This window comes from Bos indicus, chromosome 11 (genome assembly GCF_029378745.1).
Source record: "Bos indicus isolate NIAB-ARS_2022 breed Sahiwal x Tharparkar chromosome 11, NIAB-ARS_B.indTharparkar_mat_pri_1.0, whole genome shotgun sequence".
Classification (NCBI taxonomy): domain Eukaryota; kingdom Metazoa; phylum Chordata; class Mammalia; order Artiodactyla; family Bovidae; genus Bos; species Bos indicus.
Window position 1 is genome coordinate 3,148,078 of NC_091770.1, and position 14,609 is coordinate 3,162,686.

The window sequence follows — 14,609 nt, forward strand, 5'->3', positions numbered from 1 at the left end:
CACTCAGACTCACGTCCATAGAGTCAGTGATGCCATCCAGCCATCTCATCCTTTGTCGTCCCCTTCTCCTCATGCCCCCAGTCCCTCCCAGCCTCTGAGTCTTTTCCAATGAGTCAACTCTTCGCATGAGGTGGCCAAAGTACTGGAGTTTCTGCTTTAGCATCATTCCTTCCAAAGAAATCCCAGGGCTGATCTCCTTTAGAATGGACTGGCTGGATCTCCTTGCAGTCCAAGGGACTCTCAGCCATCATGAGGCCCTAAATCTTTCTGTAGTTTAAATCTCAGCCATGAGGGAAAGATCCAAAGATGAACCAAGGTTTGTTCCTGAGGCAGGGATGGAGGGCACCCAGAGGCAGGTCTGGAACAATGCATTATGGTAAGGAAGCAGGAGGCCAAGTGTCCTGAGGATCCCCAGTGCGTGGGCTTCCGCCTGCCTCAGGAATCAGACCTCTTAACCAACAGGCTCACTGATCTCAGGCAGGGGTCACAGAACCACAAAATAAAAGCAGGTACAGATCCAGCTGGGATTTCAAACTTTGGCCTTGTTGCGACAAGGAGAAGCTTTACAAAGACAACATGGAAGGGAAAACTCTTCTTCCTCAAGCCTTATGCACACATGTAAGTGAAATGAAAATACAGAGAAATAAACATGTCCTCCTTCCACCCTGTAAGTTCACCAATTATGCTTTTTTCAGCAAATTTGTTTGTGTGTGTGTTAGTCGCTCAATCATGTCCAACTCTGTGATTCCATGGACTGTAGCCCTCCAGGCTCCTCTATTCATGGGATTTTCCAGGCAATACTGGAGTGAGTAGCTATTTCCTTCTCCAGGGGACCTTTCCAAACCAGGGACTGAACCTCGGTCTCCTGCACTGAAGGCAGATTCTTTACCGTCTGAGCCATCAGGGAAGCCCTTTCAACAGATATGCTCTTAAAATTCAAATATTTTATACACTACTTGGTAACCAGTGTTTCTTCTATGAATTTGTTCTTAATGTTTTTCCTCCTGTGATGTCAGTGCAATCAGTCTCAGTTTAGATGAAAAAGACATGGTGTCAGACAGACAGGTAATCTGGAGGATCCTTGAAGAAGACTGGACTGAAGATGGCCAGCTACAGGAGAGGATGTGGGTAAGGAAACAAGCCTAGAGATGCCAGGAGACTGTAAGTGGGGGTGGGTCAGAAAGCTTGCTTTACAGTGCTGCTGAAGTTGGCTGTGCTCTTTTTCTAGCGATCAAAGAGGGGAGGCCCTGGGCCACACCCTCCAGAAATGAACCCTTGCTCAGGGGAGAAGGGTCATCTCCTATGCTGCTCAGAGACATCCGGAGTATGTCAGCAGGCTATTCCAGTCACACATCTCATGGGAGCAGGCTTTCTGCAGCTACAGGTCCACATCATGGAAGCAGAGGCCATACTCCTTGGATGGACCTGCCTACAGAGCTCATACAAACAGCCCTCCCTGTCTCTCCCTCACCTCAGCTTCCTCGATAAAGTAGGAGACTAAGGAGAGAGGCCACACTAAAACCGTGGAAAACTATGGTCAAGTACTAATACAAATTTACTTGTAAATAAATAAATAAACTTGCTATGGAGGTCTTTACTGTCAAGTAAGACCTCCGTTTTTTATGTTGCCTAACGAAGTACCACAAACTGAGAGGGTGAAAGTGACACCCATTTATCATCTGACAACTCTGTCAGGCACAGGTCGAGGCAGAGCACGACAGGCTGATCTGCTTGGGGTCTCGGGCATCAAAGCTCGAAGTTCATGCAGGTTGTTGGCAAAGTTTGGGTTGCTCTCAGTGTCTGGCCATATGGCCGCTTCATTTTCAAAACCAACACAAGGAAACTCCCTTGCATCAAATACCTCTCAAGCTTCAAACCTCTGACATTTCTTTCTGTCTCTGATTGCTACAGCCAGATTTAGAGGGCTTGTGTGATAAGGTCAAGTACCCAGATTACTTCCCCAATCCTAAAGGTCAACTGATTTGGGACTTCAATTACACTTTCAAAATTCTTTACAGCAATGTCTAGGTTAGTGTTTGCTTGAATATGATTGGGAGGAGGTGTATGTGCTCCTTAGGGACTAGGAACCTGGAGGCCACCTTAGACTCCTCCTGTCACAACGTCACGTGCAACTGCTTGGCCAGACAGGTAAGACGTGAAAATAAGACGAAGATTTTCAAAGCTCTGCTAGTGCTGGTCCTGCTTGTTTCCATTATCAGCTGCTTCAAAGTAGGGCCAAGAGGGTTACTGTGAATTATTTAGAGATAAATCAAGCTGATTATACAGCTGTTCTCTGGGCTGACAGGGCAGAGCTTCTGACTAACTGCCCATATTTTACAAGAGTCTGAGACCCGAAAGAATTAGGAAGAAGCACTCATGAATTAGAGACGAGCTTGGAAAGTTAGCTGCAATTTTGCGGTCAATGGCAATTTTTCTAGCCACAGAAAGATGACAATGCAATGCCACAGAACAGCTGAAGAGATGGCTGAGCAGCTGCCCTCAGACAAACTTTATGAATGGCAGTGACAGAGAGGTCTATTAACATCACTTCTGGCAGGAAGTTGCGCCAAATCAATATGCAGTACTCGGTACCACTCAACTACCACAAAACCCAACCATCGTCTCAAGCACATCTGGTAAAGAATCTGCCTGCCAGTGGAGATGTAAGAGATGCAGATTTGATCCCTGGGTCAGGAAGATCCCTTGGAGGAGTAAATGGCAATGCATTCCAGTATTCTTGCTGAGAGAATCCCAGGGAGAGAGGAGCCTGGTGGGCTACAGTCTATGAGATCACAAAGAGTTGGACACGACTGAGCGTCTGAGCACAGCACCCTCAGGCTGAACTGGGGTGTTGGCAGAACAGTGGGAAACTGGAAAGCTAAAAAGCACCAAACAGCCCTTTAGAAGAGATGGCCTACCTGATTTTCTGGGAATACTAGAAAGTGATTAGGGAGAAATGGCTCTCATAAACTGACTTTAACTTGACAGTAAAGACCTCCATAGCAAGTTTATTCAATTAACACTTTTTTAGAAAGCCATTAAGTCTCTCCTTTAAACTTAAGACTTGAAACCAAGATTTTCTGCACTTGATTACATAAACCAAAGAACTCAATGAAACAAGTCCTCACCCAAAGAATCTTTTAAAACTACAGTAAATGTTTGAAAAAAAGGAGTTGTTACGGAAACAGAAAAATATTTACCAGCACTGGCATACGTAACTAGGGGGGTGAGTAAAGGCGAGGGTGGTCATGTCCAAGATTTCTCCAGGCTAAGTGTTACAGAGAAGTAAAAGGGGAAAGAAAAGAAGGGGAGAGAAAGGTAAGGGAAAGGGAAAAAAGGCAGAATTAAAGAATACATTTAAACAAAATGTATGAAAACAAAGAGAGCCTACTTTTGAAGAAAGTTAATTTGATCAAACATCGAAGACCTAGCAGACAGTAGGGATGAACAGGGTAGTGAGAGGACTCAGGCCATGGAGGTTTAGGCAGCAGCCGCAGAACTAGAGTTGTGTCTTTGCTGAAGGACGGGAAACCATCTTGGAGACCCTTGTTGACAACCTGGAGTGGTAAATTTCATCCAATTGAAAAGTTCTTCCAGATACCATAAAGGGTGTTTTAAAATGAAGAGTGACTTCTGGTTTAGCAAAAATGACTGCAAGCAGTAGAAACAGTTCACAGAAAACATAAGGCAAAAACTTCAGTGCATAAGTAAAAGTACAGTATAGTGAGCAATGATTTCTGATTACTTAACAATTTCTGGAAAAAAAATAAAATGTTTGGTTAAGGGTACTTCTCAAGTCTTAAAATTACTCAGACATATGAAGCTAATGAAACATTCACAGCATGGGCGTTAATTAAATCTGCACATAGTTGGATCAAGAAGTAAAGGTATAGCAAATGTTTACTGAAGTCCAGCAAATCACTTAAAAACAAAACAAATTTAACTGTAGCAGAAGAAATCAGCAGACGATCTTGTTGGACTTGAAGATAATGTATGGCATATATTAAGTATGAAATACAGGCTAAACAGCTAAATAGTGTGTATCACGGATTTGAGCAAACTCTGGGAGATAGTGGAGGACAGAGAAGCCTGGCAGGTTATAGTCCCATGGGGTCACAAAGAGTCAGATACAACTTAGCAACTGATCAACAACAAATTCATCTTGATAGTCTGGTCTGGGAGGAGAACAGACATCAAAAGAAACTATTAGAACAACAACTAACGCTTTGACAGAAGTTAGTAGAGGATGTCGATGGCACCCCACTCCAGTACTCTTGCCTGGAAAATCCCATGGACGGAGGAGCCTGGGAGGCTGCAGTCCACGGGGTCGAGAAGAGTCGGACACGACTGAGCGACTTCACTTTCACTTTTCACTTTCATGCATTGGAGAAGGAAATGGCAACCCACTCCAGTGTTCTTGCCTGGAGAATCCCAGGGGACGGGGGAGCCTGATGGGCTGCTGTCTATGGGGTCGCACAGAGTTGGACACGACTGAAGCAACTTAGCAGCAGCAGCAGCAGTAGAGGATGTCAAGTATAATGAAGAATTCAACTCTAGTTTTGATGCCTGATTACAAATAGCTTTCAAGCCCCACAGTGTCCCTTCACCTTATGCCCCACATCTGGGTAAGCCTAAAGGAAAGCCTGTATAGTTTCTCTCTTGGATCTATTGAGAAATTCAGACCATGTAAGTCCACCCAGCCTCACCCCCTAACCACAGGATTCAAGCCAGTCTCCTTTCTCTGCTCTCTCAAGCCATTTTTCAGATCTTGGGAGCCTACCCTGCTCTCCCCATAAAGTTTTACTGCATGCTCAGTTGCTAAGTTGTATCCAACTTTTCACAACCCCAAGGATGGTAGTCTGTGAGGCTCCTCTGTCCATGGAATTCTCTAGCAGGATTACTAGAGTGGGTTGCCATTTCCTCCTCCAGGGGATCTTTCCAAACTAGGGATGGAACCCATGTCTTTTGCATTAGCAGGCGGATTCTTTACCACTGAGCCACCTGGTGGATTAGCCTTGACACTAAACCAGCTTTGGGGTGGGGATCCAACCCAGCTCAGTGGAGTGAACACAAGAGCACAGAAGCAGGGAGGGGAAGGCATGCTTTAGAAGGCCATCAGCGGTCCTCCAGGCCAGGGAAGTTGTATGGACTTCAGCTGGAGCTGCTGCCCACAGTGGACTACTCTTTCTCTGAGTGAAACCCTGATAATTACAGAGACACCCCCACTGTGGAAGGTGTCATCCACTTCCACAATGTGGAAGATACATTCACTACCAAACACTGTCCTTGTCTGAGGGGTAGGGTGGGGTGGCTACTTCACCTGTGCCAGGGTGTTGACTGTTCTACTCTGAGATTTTTCAAACTAAAGTAAAAGCAGCTTTATTATTCCCTGATGGGCGGAGGCTACAAGAACGTGGGTCTGAAGTGCAGTCAGTCGATTTGTTCCCATCACTGTAGGAAAAAGATACGGGCGGTGAGACAGAAGCAGCCGACAGCAAGCGAGGGGAGATAAGAGACAGGGAGAAGGGTCTGGGTACTGGATAACGTGCATCCTGTTGTTTCCAGATCCCACCGCGACTCTAAACTTTCTACAAATGGTCCTTGGAATTCCTTCTAGTATATCCTCATCTTTGCCTCAACTCTTTGCAGTTAGATTTCTGTCACTTCAAACCAAACAACTACAGCACTGCAGCTGACCAAAATAGAGGAATTACGGCACTCTGTAATTATTGTTCATTTTCTTAGAATACCAATAATGAGCTTTCCTGGTGGCTCAGGTGGTAAAGAATATGCCTGCAGTGTGTGGAAGACCTGGGTTGGGAAGATCCCCTGGAGTAGGGGATGGCAACCCACTCCAGTATCTTGCCTGGAGAACCCTCATGGACAGAGGAGCCTGGCGAGCTTGGTGCTATGGTTATGGAGAATGCCCTTTATATGTGGAGATGTTTGCCAAAACCTACAGGAATGAAATATTACGTCTGCTACAAGTGATTTTTAAAAATCAGTAAAAATATGAACATAGGAACATTTTTAATTACAGAATTTAGTTTAAAAATATATTTACTATCTGTTCTACTTTTCTGTATGGTTGCATGAAACCATCCATGAAAAATTCCCCTCCGGGAGAGGAGCCTCTTAAAGTACGTATAATACATCTGGAGCTTTGAAAGAGAGTTTGGCCCTCGTCTTAGCTAAGAGGCTCCCAACAACAGCTGGATCTGTGATCGCCCTGCTTCCTTGGAATCCAGTCTGATGCAACTGTCCCTTCCTGGGTACCTGCCCTTGTACACTGTGGGCCTGCTTAACCAGCTCCAGCAATTATTTTCATGTAAGTCAATTCCTCAAAAACTCTACATACATAAACACATACAGTCATATACTCTCTCTCACACATACACACACATATAAAAATCTCTGACTGGATCTATCCCTCTGACTGAATCCTAATACACCTGTTCACATTTGCTCCCAACTCCTACTTCTACTGATTCACTTCTGTGAGATCTACTTTATGAGATAAAAACAAACTCTGTTCAGGGCTCTCAGGTTGGACACAGACAAGTCTAAATTAAGGACAGAATTTGTTTTTCATTTCGACTTCTGGCAGCAGCACATAAACGTGTTGCTTCGCGAAGCAGTCCAGTGTGACTGTGCTGTCCCTAAGAGCACACGTGCGGCTTCCCGCACTCTTCCTACATGACCTGACCCTTGTCTGTCCTGGGGTTCCTCTGTCTGTCCGCACATGTTCACCACAGCATCCACAGCTGCTCTCAGCTCAGGACATTTCCAGTTCTCTGGGGTCAGCACCAGTCTCTTAAAGAAATCTCATTTATGTCCTCTCTGGTTGTACATCAATTCACTGATTCCTATCCGTTCTCTTTGTGCATGACACTCAATTATTCTCTAGACTAAATCTTAACTAAAAAGGTTTCACATTTTGCATATCTTTTCATCTCATTATTTTGGACTCTCTTCTGAAAGTCATGGCTGTGTCTAAAGCATTAGTTTCAGTACTGATTACAAAACAAAAAGTTTAAAACAATAAATGAATTTTAAAAATGCATACATACAATTTGCTGTTTATGCAATTTTTAAAATGTATACATAGTATAAAATAAAATTTGACGGAATAAAAAAAGGCATGGTATATTATGTTTAGAAAGGAGATTATAAAGTTTATGTTCAGAAAATATTGTTATATTTCTGTAACTCAATAAATACATACAGATACACAGAAAAAGGACTTAAAGGATAAAAGTTCAGTGTTAATGTTTCTGAGTGGCTGGATAACTGGTAATTTTTTTCTTCTTTCTCTTAATAAGCATTTTCTAAGTTTACTACAGTGAATATGTATGGCTAGTGCATCAGGCAAAACCCCAGCAAATTCTGTAGTAGTGATTTAATAATCTGTGGTCTAGACCAGGAATTCACTAGCTCTTACGGATTCAGATATGGACTTGGAGGGGGATGGCTATAAAACCCTTGAACATGTATGCAAAATGTTATTTTGTGTGTATGTAAGCATTGGGGAAAGGAAGGAAGAGGTTGCCATAGCTTTCATCTGTTCTTAAAAAAACACAACACCATGATCCAGAAAGGGTTAAAACTAGTCTAGAATTTTGCTTGATTTTATCTCAATTTCTTCTATTTGGAGGATGGTGTATTTTTTCAAGTGTTGAGTGACAGATAATTTGAAATAGGCATTACCAATTCCGATTCAGATATTTAGTATACCTGAACACTTCTTTATCTTAAAGGATTCGTGAAATTTTTAAAACTCCCTTTAAAAAATGAAGTGAAAAACACTGGGTATAACTTCTGAAACAATCTCTCTAGAGATTGTTATTGCTAAGCTTTTCAAAATAAGAAAACTCACTACATTAGATTTTAAGTTTTGCTGCTGTCCATTGATCTCATCTGTCCCCAGGCTCATGGTATCATCATAAACATGGCCCTTGCCACAGTCCTAGACTGGAGCTCATCAGCCTCTCTCCTGATTCACTCAGGATGAGAACAAACTTAAGACAGTTTTACTCAACATTGTTTTTAAAAAATAATGAACGTTCTTGCTGAAGATCAAAGTGCATGGCATGTTTCATTAAATATCTTGCATTTGACAGAAGGAGACTGGGTCACATTAAAAACTTTATGTTTTCTTGCCTCAACATCGTACCTCAACTTTTTTACACGACAGGAACAAGAGTGATGTATTTCCTATCTGAACATTATGGTCTTTAAATCCAACACCCACAAGTCGTTTTACTCTTCATATAACAACTATCTGCAAACACTGATTCCACCTACCGGTACAGAAGGAAGCATACAAACTTCTCTTTATCCCCTCCAAAATCCACGATCTTTGTAAGAATATAAACACCTGAGAAGATGGAGTTGCTAGCACATAGGTCTTCTGCTTGGAGAAGGACATGGCACCCCACTCCAGTCCTCTTGCCTGGAAAATCCCATGAACGGAGGGGCCTGGTAGGCTACAGTCCATGGGGTTGTGAAGAGTTGGACAAGACTGAGCGACTTCACTTTCACTTTTCACTTTCATGCACTGGAGCAGGAAATGGCAACCCACTCCAGTATTCTTGCCTGGAGAATCCCAGGGACAAAGGAGCCTGGTGGGCTGCCGTCTATGGGGTCTCACAGAGTCGGACACGACTGAAGTGACTTAGCAGCAGCTCTTCTGCTAACTGCTCTACCATGGTTCTATACAAGTATGACTGATATAGTCGAGTATTCTAGGTTTGAGATTGTAAAGAAATTATTTAAATTTAGTGTCTTTACTAGTAGAAAATGGTTAATGACAACTCTGACAACATTAAAAAGAAATGACAGTATTTTCAGTTATTGACTCAATAGATCTGCGTACAGTTCCTATTACCTATCCCTTTAAATTATTTTCTTCTCATAAATGCTGGAGAGGGTACAGAGGAAAGGGAAGCCGCCTACAATGCTGGTGGAAATGTAAATTAGTATAGCTACTAGTAGGTTCCTTAAAAAACTCTAAAAATAGATCTACCATATGATCCAGCAAGTCCATTCCTGGGCATATATCCAGAGAAAACCATAATTCATAAAGATATGTGCACCCCAATGTCCACTGAATCACTATTTACAATATTCAAGACATGGAAGCAACCTAGATGCCCATCAGCAGAGGAATGGATAAAGAACACGTGGTACATATATACATGGCATATTACTCAGTCATTAAAAAGCGAAACAATGCTATTTGCAGTAACATGGATGGACCTAGAGATTATTATAGATTGCCATACTGAGTGAAGTCAAAGAAAGACAAATATCATATGGTATCGCTTATATGTGGAATCTGAAAAAATGGTATAAACTTATTCACAAAACAGAAACAGAGTAACAAATGGAGAAGAAAAACTTACAGTCACCAGGGGGAAAAGAGGGATTAGGATAAACTGGGAGATTGGGGACTGACGTATACACACTACTATATATAAAACAGATGATAAGGAATTAATAAGGACCTACTGAAAGATGCTGCTGTGAAAGTGCTGCACTCAATATGCCAGCAAATCTGGAAAACTCAGCAGTGGCCACAGGACTGGAAAAGGTCAGTTTTCATTCCAGTCCCAAAGAAAGGCAATGCCAAAGAATGCTCAAACTACCGCACAATTGCACTCATCTCACACGCTAGTAGAGTAATGCTCAAAATTCTCCAAGTCAGGCTTCAGCAATATGTGAACCGTGAACTTCCAGATGCTCAAGCTGGATTTAGAAAAGGCAGAGGAACCAGAGATCAAATTGCCAACATCCGCTGGATCATGGAAAAAGCAAGAGAGTTCCAGAAAAACATCTATTTCTGCTTTATTGACTATGCCAAAGCCTTTGACTGTGTGGATCACAATAAACTGTGGGAAATTCTGAAAGAGATGGGAATACCAGACCACCTGACCTGCCTCTTGAGAAATCTGTATGCAGGTCAGAAAGCAACAGTTAAAACTGGACATGAAACAACAGACTGGATCCAAATAGGAAAAGGAGTACGTCAGGGCTGTATATTGCCACCCTGCTTATTTAACTTATATGCAGAGTACATCATGAGAAATGCTGGGCTGGAGGAAGCACAAGCTGGAATCAAGATTGCCGGGAGAAATATCAATAACCTCAGATATGCAGATGACACCACCCTTATGTCAAAAAGTGAAGAACTAAAGAGCCTCTTGATGAAAGTGAAAGAGAAGAGTGAAAAAGTTGGCTTAAAGCTCAACATTCAGAAAACTAAGATCATGGCATCTGGTCCCATCTCTTCATGGCAAATAGATGGGGAAACAGTAGAAACAATGTCAGACTTTATTCTTCTGGGCTCCAAAATCACTGCAGATGGTGATTGTAGCCATAAAATTAAAAGATGCTTACTCCTTGAAAGGAAAGTTATGACCAACCTAGACAGCATATTACTTTGCCAACAAAGGTCTGTCTAGTCAAGGCTATGGTTTTTCCAGTGGTCATGTATGGATGTGAGAGTTGGACTATAAAGAAAGCTGAGTACAGAAGAATTGATGGTTTTGAACTGTGGTGTTGGAGAAGACTGTTGAGAGTCCCTTGGACTGCAAGGAGATCCAACCAGTCCATCCTAAAGGATATCAGTCCTGGGTGTTCATTGGAAGGACTGATGTGGAAGCTGAAACTCCACTACTTTGGCCACCTGATACGAAGAGTTGACTCATGTGAAAAGACTCTGATGCTGGGAAAGACTGAAGGCAGGAGCAGAAGGGGATGACAGAGCATGAGATAGTTGGATGGCATCACCACCTCAATGGACATGGGTTTGGGTGGACTCTGGAAGTTGGTGATGGACAGGGAGGCCTGGCGTGCTGCAATTCATGGGTCGCAAAGAGTCGGACATGACTGAACGACTGAACTGAACTGTATAGCACAGGGAACTCTACTCGATACCCTGTAGTGGCCTAAAAGAGCAAAGAATCTAAAAAAGAATGGATATATGTACATGTGTAACTGATTCACTTTGCTGTACACTTGAAACTAACGCAACATTGTAAATCAATCTTACTCTAATAAAAATTATAAAAAAAGAAAGGCAAACAAAAAAATTTAAGTTAAAAAAATCATCTTCTTCTGTTTACTTATCAGAGTAGCATTACTCTAGTAGTTATATCATTTAAGATGTTCTCTTTTCCTAACTGCTAAATTGAGTTGGAACCAAATATAGGTTGAAGACTTGTCTTCCCCTCAGGGTACCTGAGATGTGCAAAACCCAAGACCCAGAGGTAGAAGGTAAGCAGAAACAAGGTTTGAGGAAGTAATTCTGCGGTTGAACCACAGCTTCCTATAGGATCTGCTTTTGTTTGGCTTACTGGGTTGATAATATTATTTATTTGATGACATATAAAAGTTTGTACCTTACAAGTACATGTATCAAACAAATATACTCTTCTATATCCACAAGGAAAAAATGTTAAATAATAAAGATGGAAATTAAGTGCTAATCAGAAAGGTAACCCTAAGTTTAATGTTGCTTCTAAAGATAGGATCCTCTGAACCAGACACTCCAAACTGTAAATATTTTTTGAACTTCAAAAGTTAAAAGAGTATACGCTAGACTCATAATAGATACTTACTTCCCATGTTCAAACTGTATTCAAGGTTATTTACTTTCCTGATGACTTGAACATGTAACTTTCTCATTCAAGATACCACAGGCAAAAGCCAAGACACATGCATGCATAAAATACATATAATGGTTTAATGGAAAACTGTGGTTAAAAAAAACAACTCTGAACTTACTGTTCATGGAAATCCAGCATTGGTGGCTCAAACCGTATAGGTCTGCAATTACCCCGGTACAAAGATATACTGTAAGTAAAAAGAAAACAGTGTTAAGAAGCAATTTTTCAAACTATGTATTTCCCTAAACCAAAGCCAGACACTTGAGTTTTTTTCATGAGAGAGTATCTAGAAAAATGGAGTCTAATGTATTAGAAATATGTGTTACTTTTTATATTAGAATAAATCAATAAATGCATGTTTTTAAAAAAGAAAAAAAAACAAGTATTTTTCCTATTCAAAGGTACATGGAAACAGAAAATACTCCAGTAGACTGCTGAAATTTATTTGGCTGATGTAACTGGTAACTATATACCTTACATGTTCATTTGGATTTTCTGACAGAGGTACAATGAACAATAGTTAACACAACTAACTGTACCTGGATCCCATTTTAACTAAAGTGCACAAGTAACTGTACCCAGAGGCAATATATATAGAAAAAACACTGCGATCCCATTTTAACTAAAGTGGCAAAGAACTAAACAAAAATCAATTTGGGGATAGAAGTTTCCAGGAACTGAAATATCTTTAATCTGAGAGTTCAGGACATACTGATCTATGACGTCTTGGCCTAAATATCTGAGTATCATTTCTAACTATTTCACTTGATATTAGAACTTCTCACTAAAACAGATCCCTGACTAGCAAACCTACTAGACATTATCACAACCAAATACTGATGCAAAGTAAAAATGACTTTGGTGGGGGTGATCCACGTACCTAAAGTCATCTGTTTAGAAACTAAGAAAGTGAGAAAGTTGGCCACTAAAGTTTCTAAATAGTAGATTATCTTTCTGTTGCATTTTAAGAAATGATGGAAGGGCAAAACTTATTTTTGTGAGACTATTTTATTTCATTACCTCCATAATTCAGAAGAGCACAAGCTTCAAATGATAGAGAAATTTCATTTAGGAAATACATTATAAATTAACAAGAACATACAGAAAATGTAGAAAATCTAGCTTTAATTCAATATAGAGTAAATATTTTAAGTACTGGAATAATTGAGCTTAAAGAAATAAGGTTAAAGGTGTTTTCGGTCTCACCAATTAAGACCATTCCTCTGTGCTGCTTGATAATCTTCTACATGTGTTGAGCATTAAAGATGACAAACACAAGAAGGGAAAGGCCAAGTGTAAGATTATACTTTACTAGAGCGCAAAACTAAAGACCCTGGGACAACGAAAGACAATTCCTCACAAGACAGCTGCCACGTTATAGCCAGAGGTACAGAATCTACTCCCTGCTGATTTCTGCTCTTCTTAAAAAACATACTATAAGAATACTCTTCTGCTGCTTTAAAATAATGATGCTGATCAGTTCACCAGTTTTAACAGTAAGAACCTCAAACTTACCTAAACCTCCATCCAATCAAGAAAAAAGTGCAATGTAAAAATAACTATGTATAAGTCATTAATTTATATATATTAACACTGTGTTAGAAGCTAGAGATACAAAGGAGATTAAGACATTTTTTTTTTTTTCTCTCACAGAACTGAGAACTGCAAGTGGAAATGTCTGAAGTGGTCAGGGAAGGGGGGCAGAAAAGTGCACATCCCATTCGCTTGACACAAATAGCCTGAATGTCAGGGGCTGTCCAGTGGCTGGGGCTATGGGAACACGGCACAGAGCCTGTTCTCATGGCACGAACATCCCAGTAGGAAAAACAAACGTGGAACCTATCACGTGATGATGTCCAACATATAAAGACAGATCAAACACAGCAGGAAACAGAGACGGTCTCTCTGAGGAGGGACACTGCAGTTGAGACCGGAGAGGTGAAGATCGGAAGAAGAAAGCAGGCATGTCCTTGGCATGCTGAAGAACAGGGAGGCTGAATTGGCTGGAGTGCTGGAAGCAGGGGGAAGAGACCAGAACTGAGATGAGAGAGGTACAGAGGCCAGGTCTCATTGTAGGAGTTTGGATTCTCTTCTCAGTGTAACAATAAGCCTCTATGTGTTTGAAGCAAGAAGTAACATGACCTTTAAACTAACACATTTAAAAGGTCAATTCCTGCTGCTGTGTGAAGAAGACTGCAGGAGCCCAAGAGGGAAGCCCTATAGTTGTTCAGAGAGGAGGGGATGGTCACCGAGGCCCAGGGTGATGGCAAGAGAGGTGGTGGAAGCTACAGACATCATGCTGAGGGACTGACTGTGGAGAGTAAGGGAAAGGAGACAGGCATCAGGATGACTTAAGATTCTGGCCCGAGAAACTGGATCCTCAGCCATGACAGGAGAGAGTGGGCTGGAAGCAGGGAAGGGTAGTGGGTAGGGATTCAGGAGTATTGTTTCAGACATTTACACTTATCTAGATGGATATGTCAAATACACAGATATTAATAGATCACATGGTTACTGCTTTATACTAAAAAGTTACTGATTGAAGGAAATGATCGTAAATCTAGTCATTTTGTTGAGTCAATTCTAACAATCTACAAATTCTCTTAGACCTTCCCCTGCTATTGTATGTGGTGTTGCTAAGATGACTGCTATCTTGGATATCTCTATAGACATATCACCTGCAAGTAACAACAATTCTGTTTCTTCCTTTTAAATCCTCAGACCTTGTTTTCCTTTGTTATGCCTCAAGTGGGCTAAGACCTGCCATAAAATGTTCCAAAGAGGTGGTGTCCAGCAATTGTTACTGTGACATTTACAGGATGCTCCCAGAATATGAGATAGAGGGAACAATATATAAAAGACGATTACCTCATAAATAAATGTGTATTTTCAAGACAACAGCAGATCTGTATCTAAGGAAGAATTTAACAGTTGAGTAGG

General features: G+C 41.3%; 1 protein-coding gene across 3 annotated transcripts in view; it reads right to left on the reverse strand.

Annotated features, from left to right (window-relative positions):
• TMEM131 (transmembrane protein 131) overlaps positions 1 to 14,609 on the reverse strand; it is a 186,028-nt gene that overhangs the window by 92,560 nt on the left and 78,859 nt on the right. For all 3 annotated transcript variants that reach the window (XM_070798242.1, XM_070798241.1, XM_070798243.1), the window contains one exon: positions 11,788 to 11,856. In XM_070798242.1, the coding sequence (XP_070654343.1) occupies positions 11,788 to 11,856 (69 nt within the window). The remainder of the gene's footprint in view (positions 1 to 11,787; positions 11,857 to 14,609) is intronic.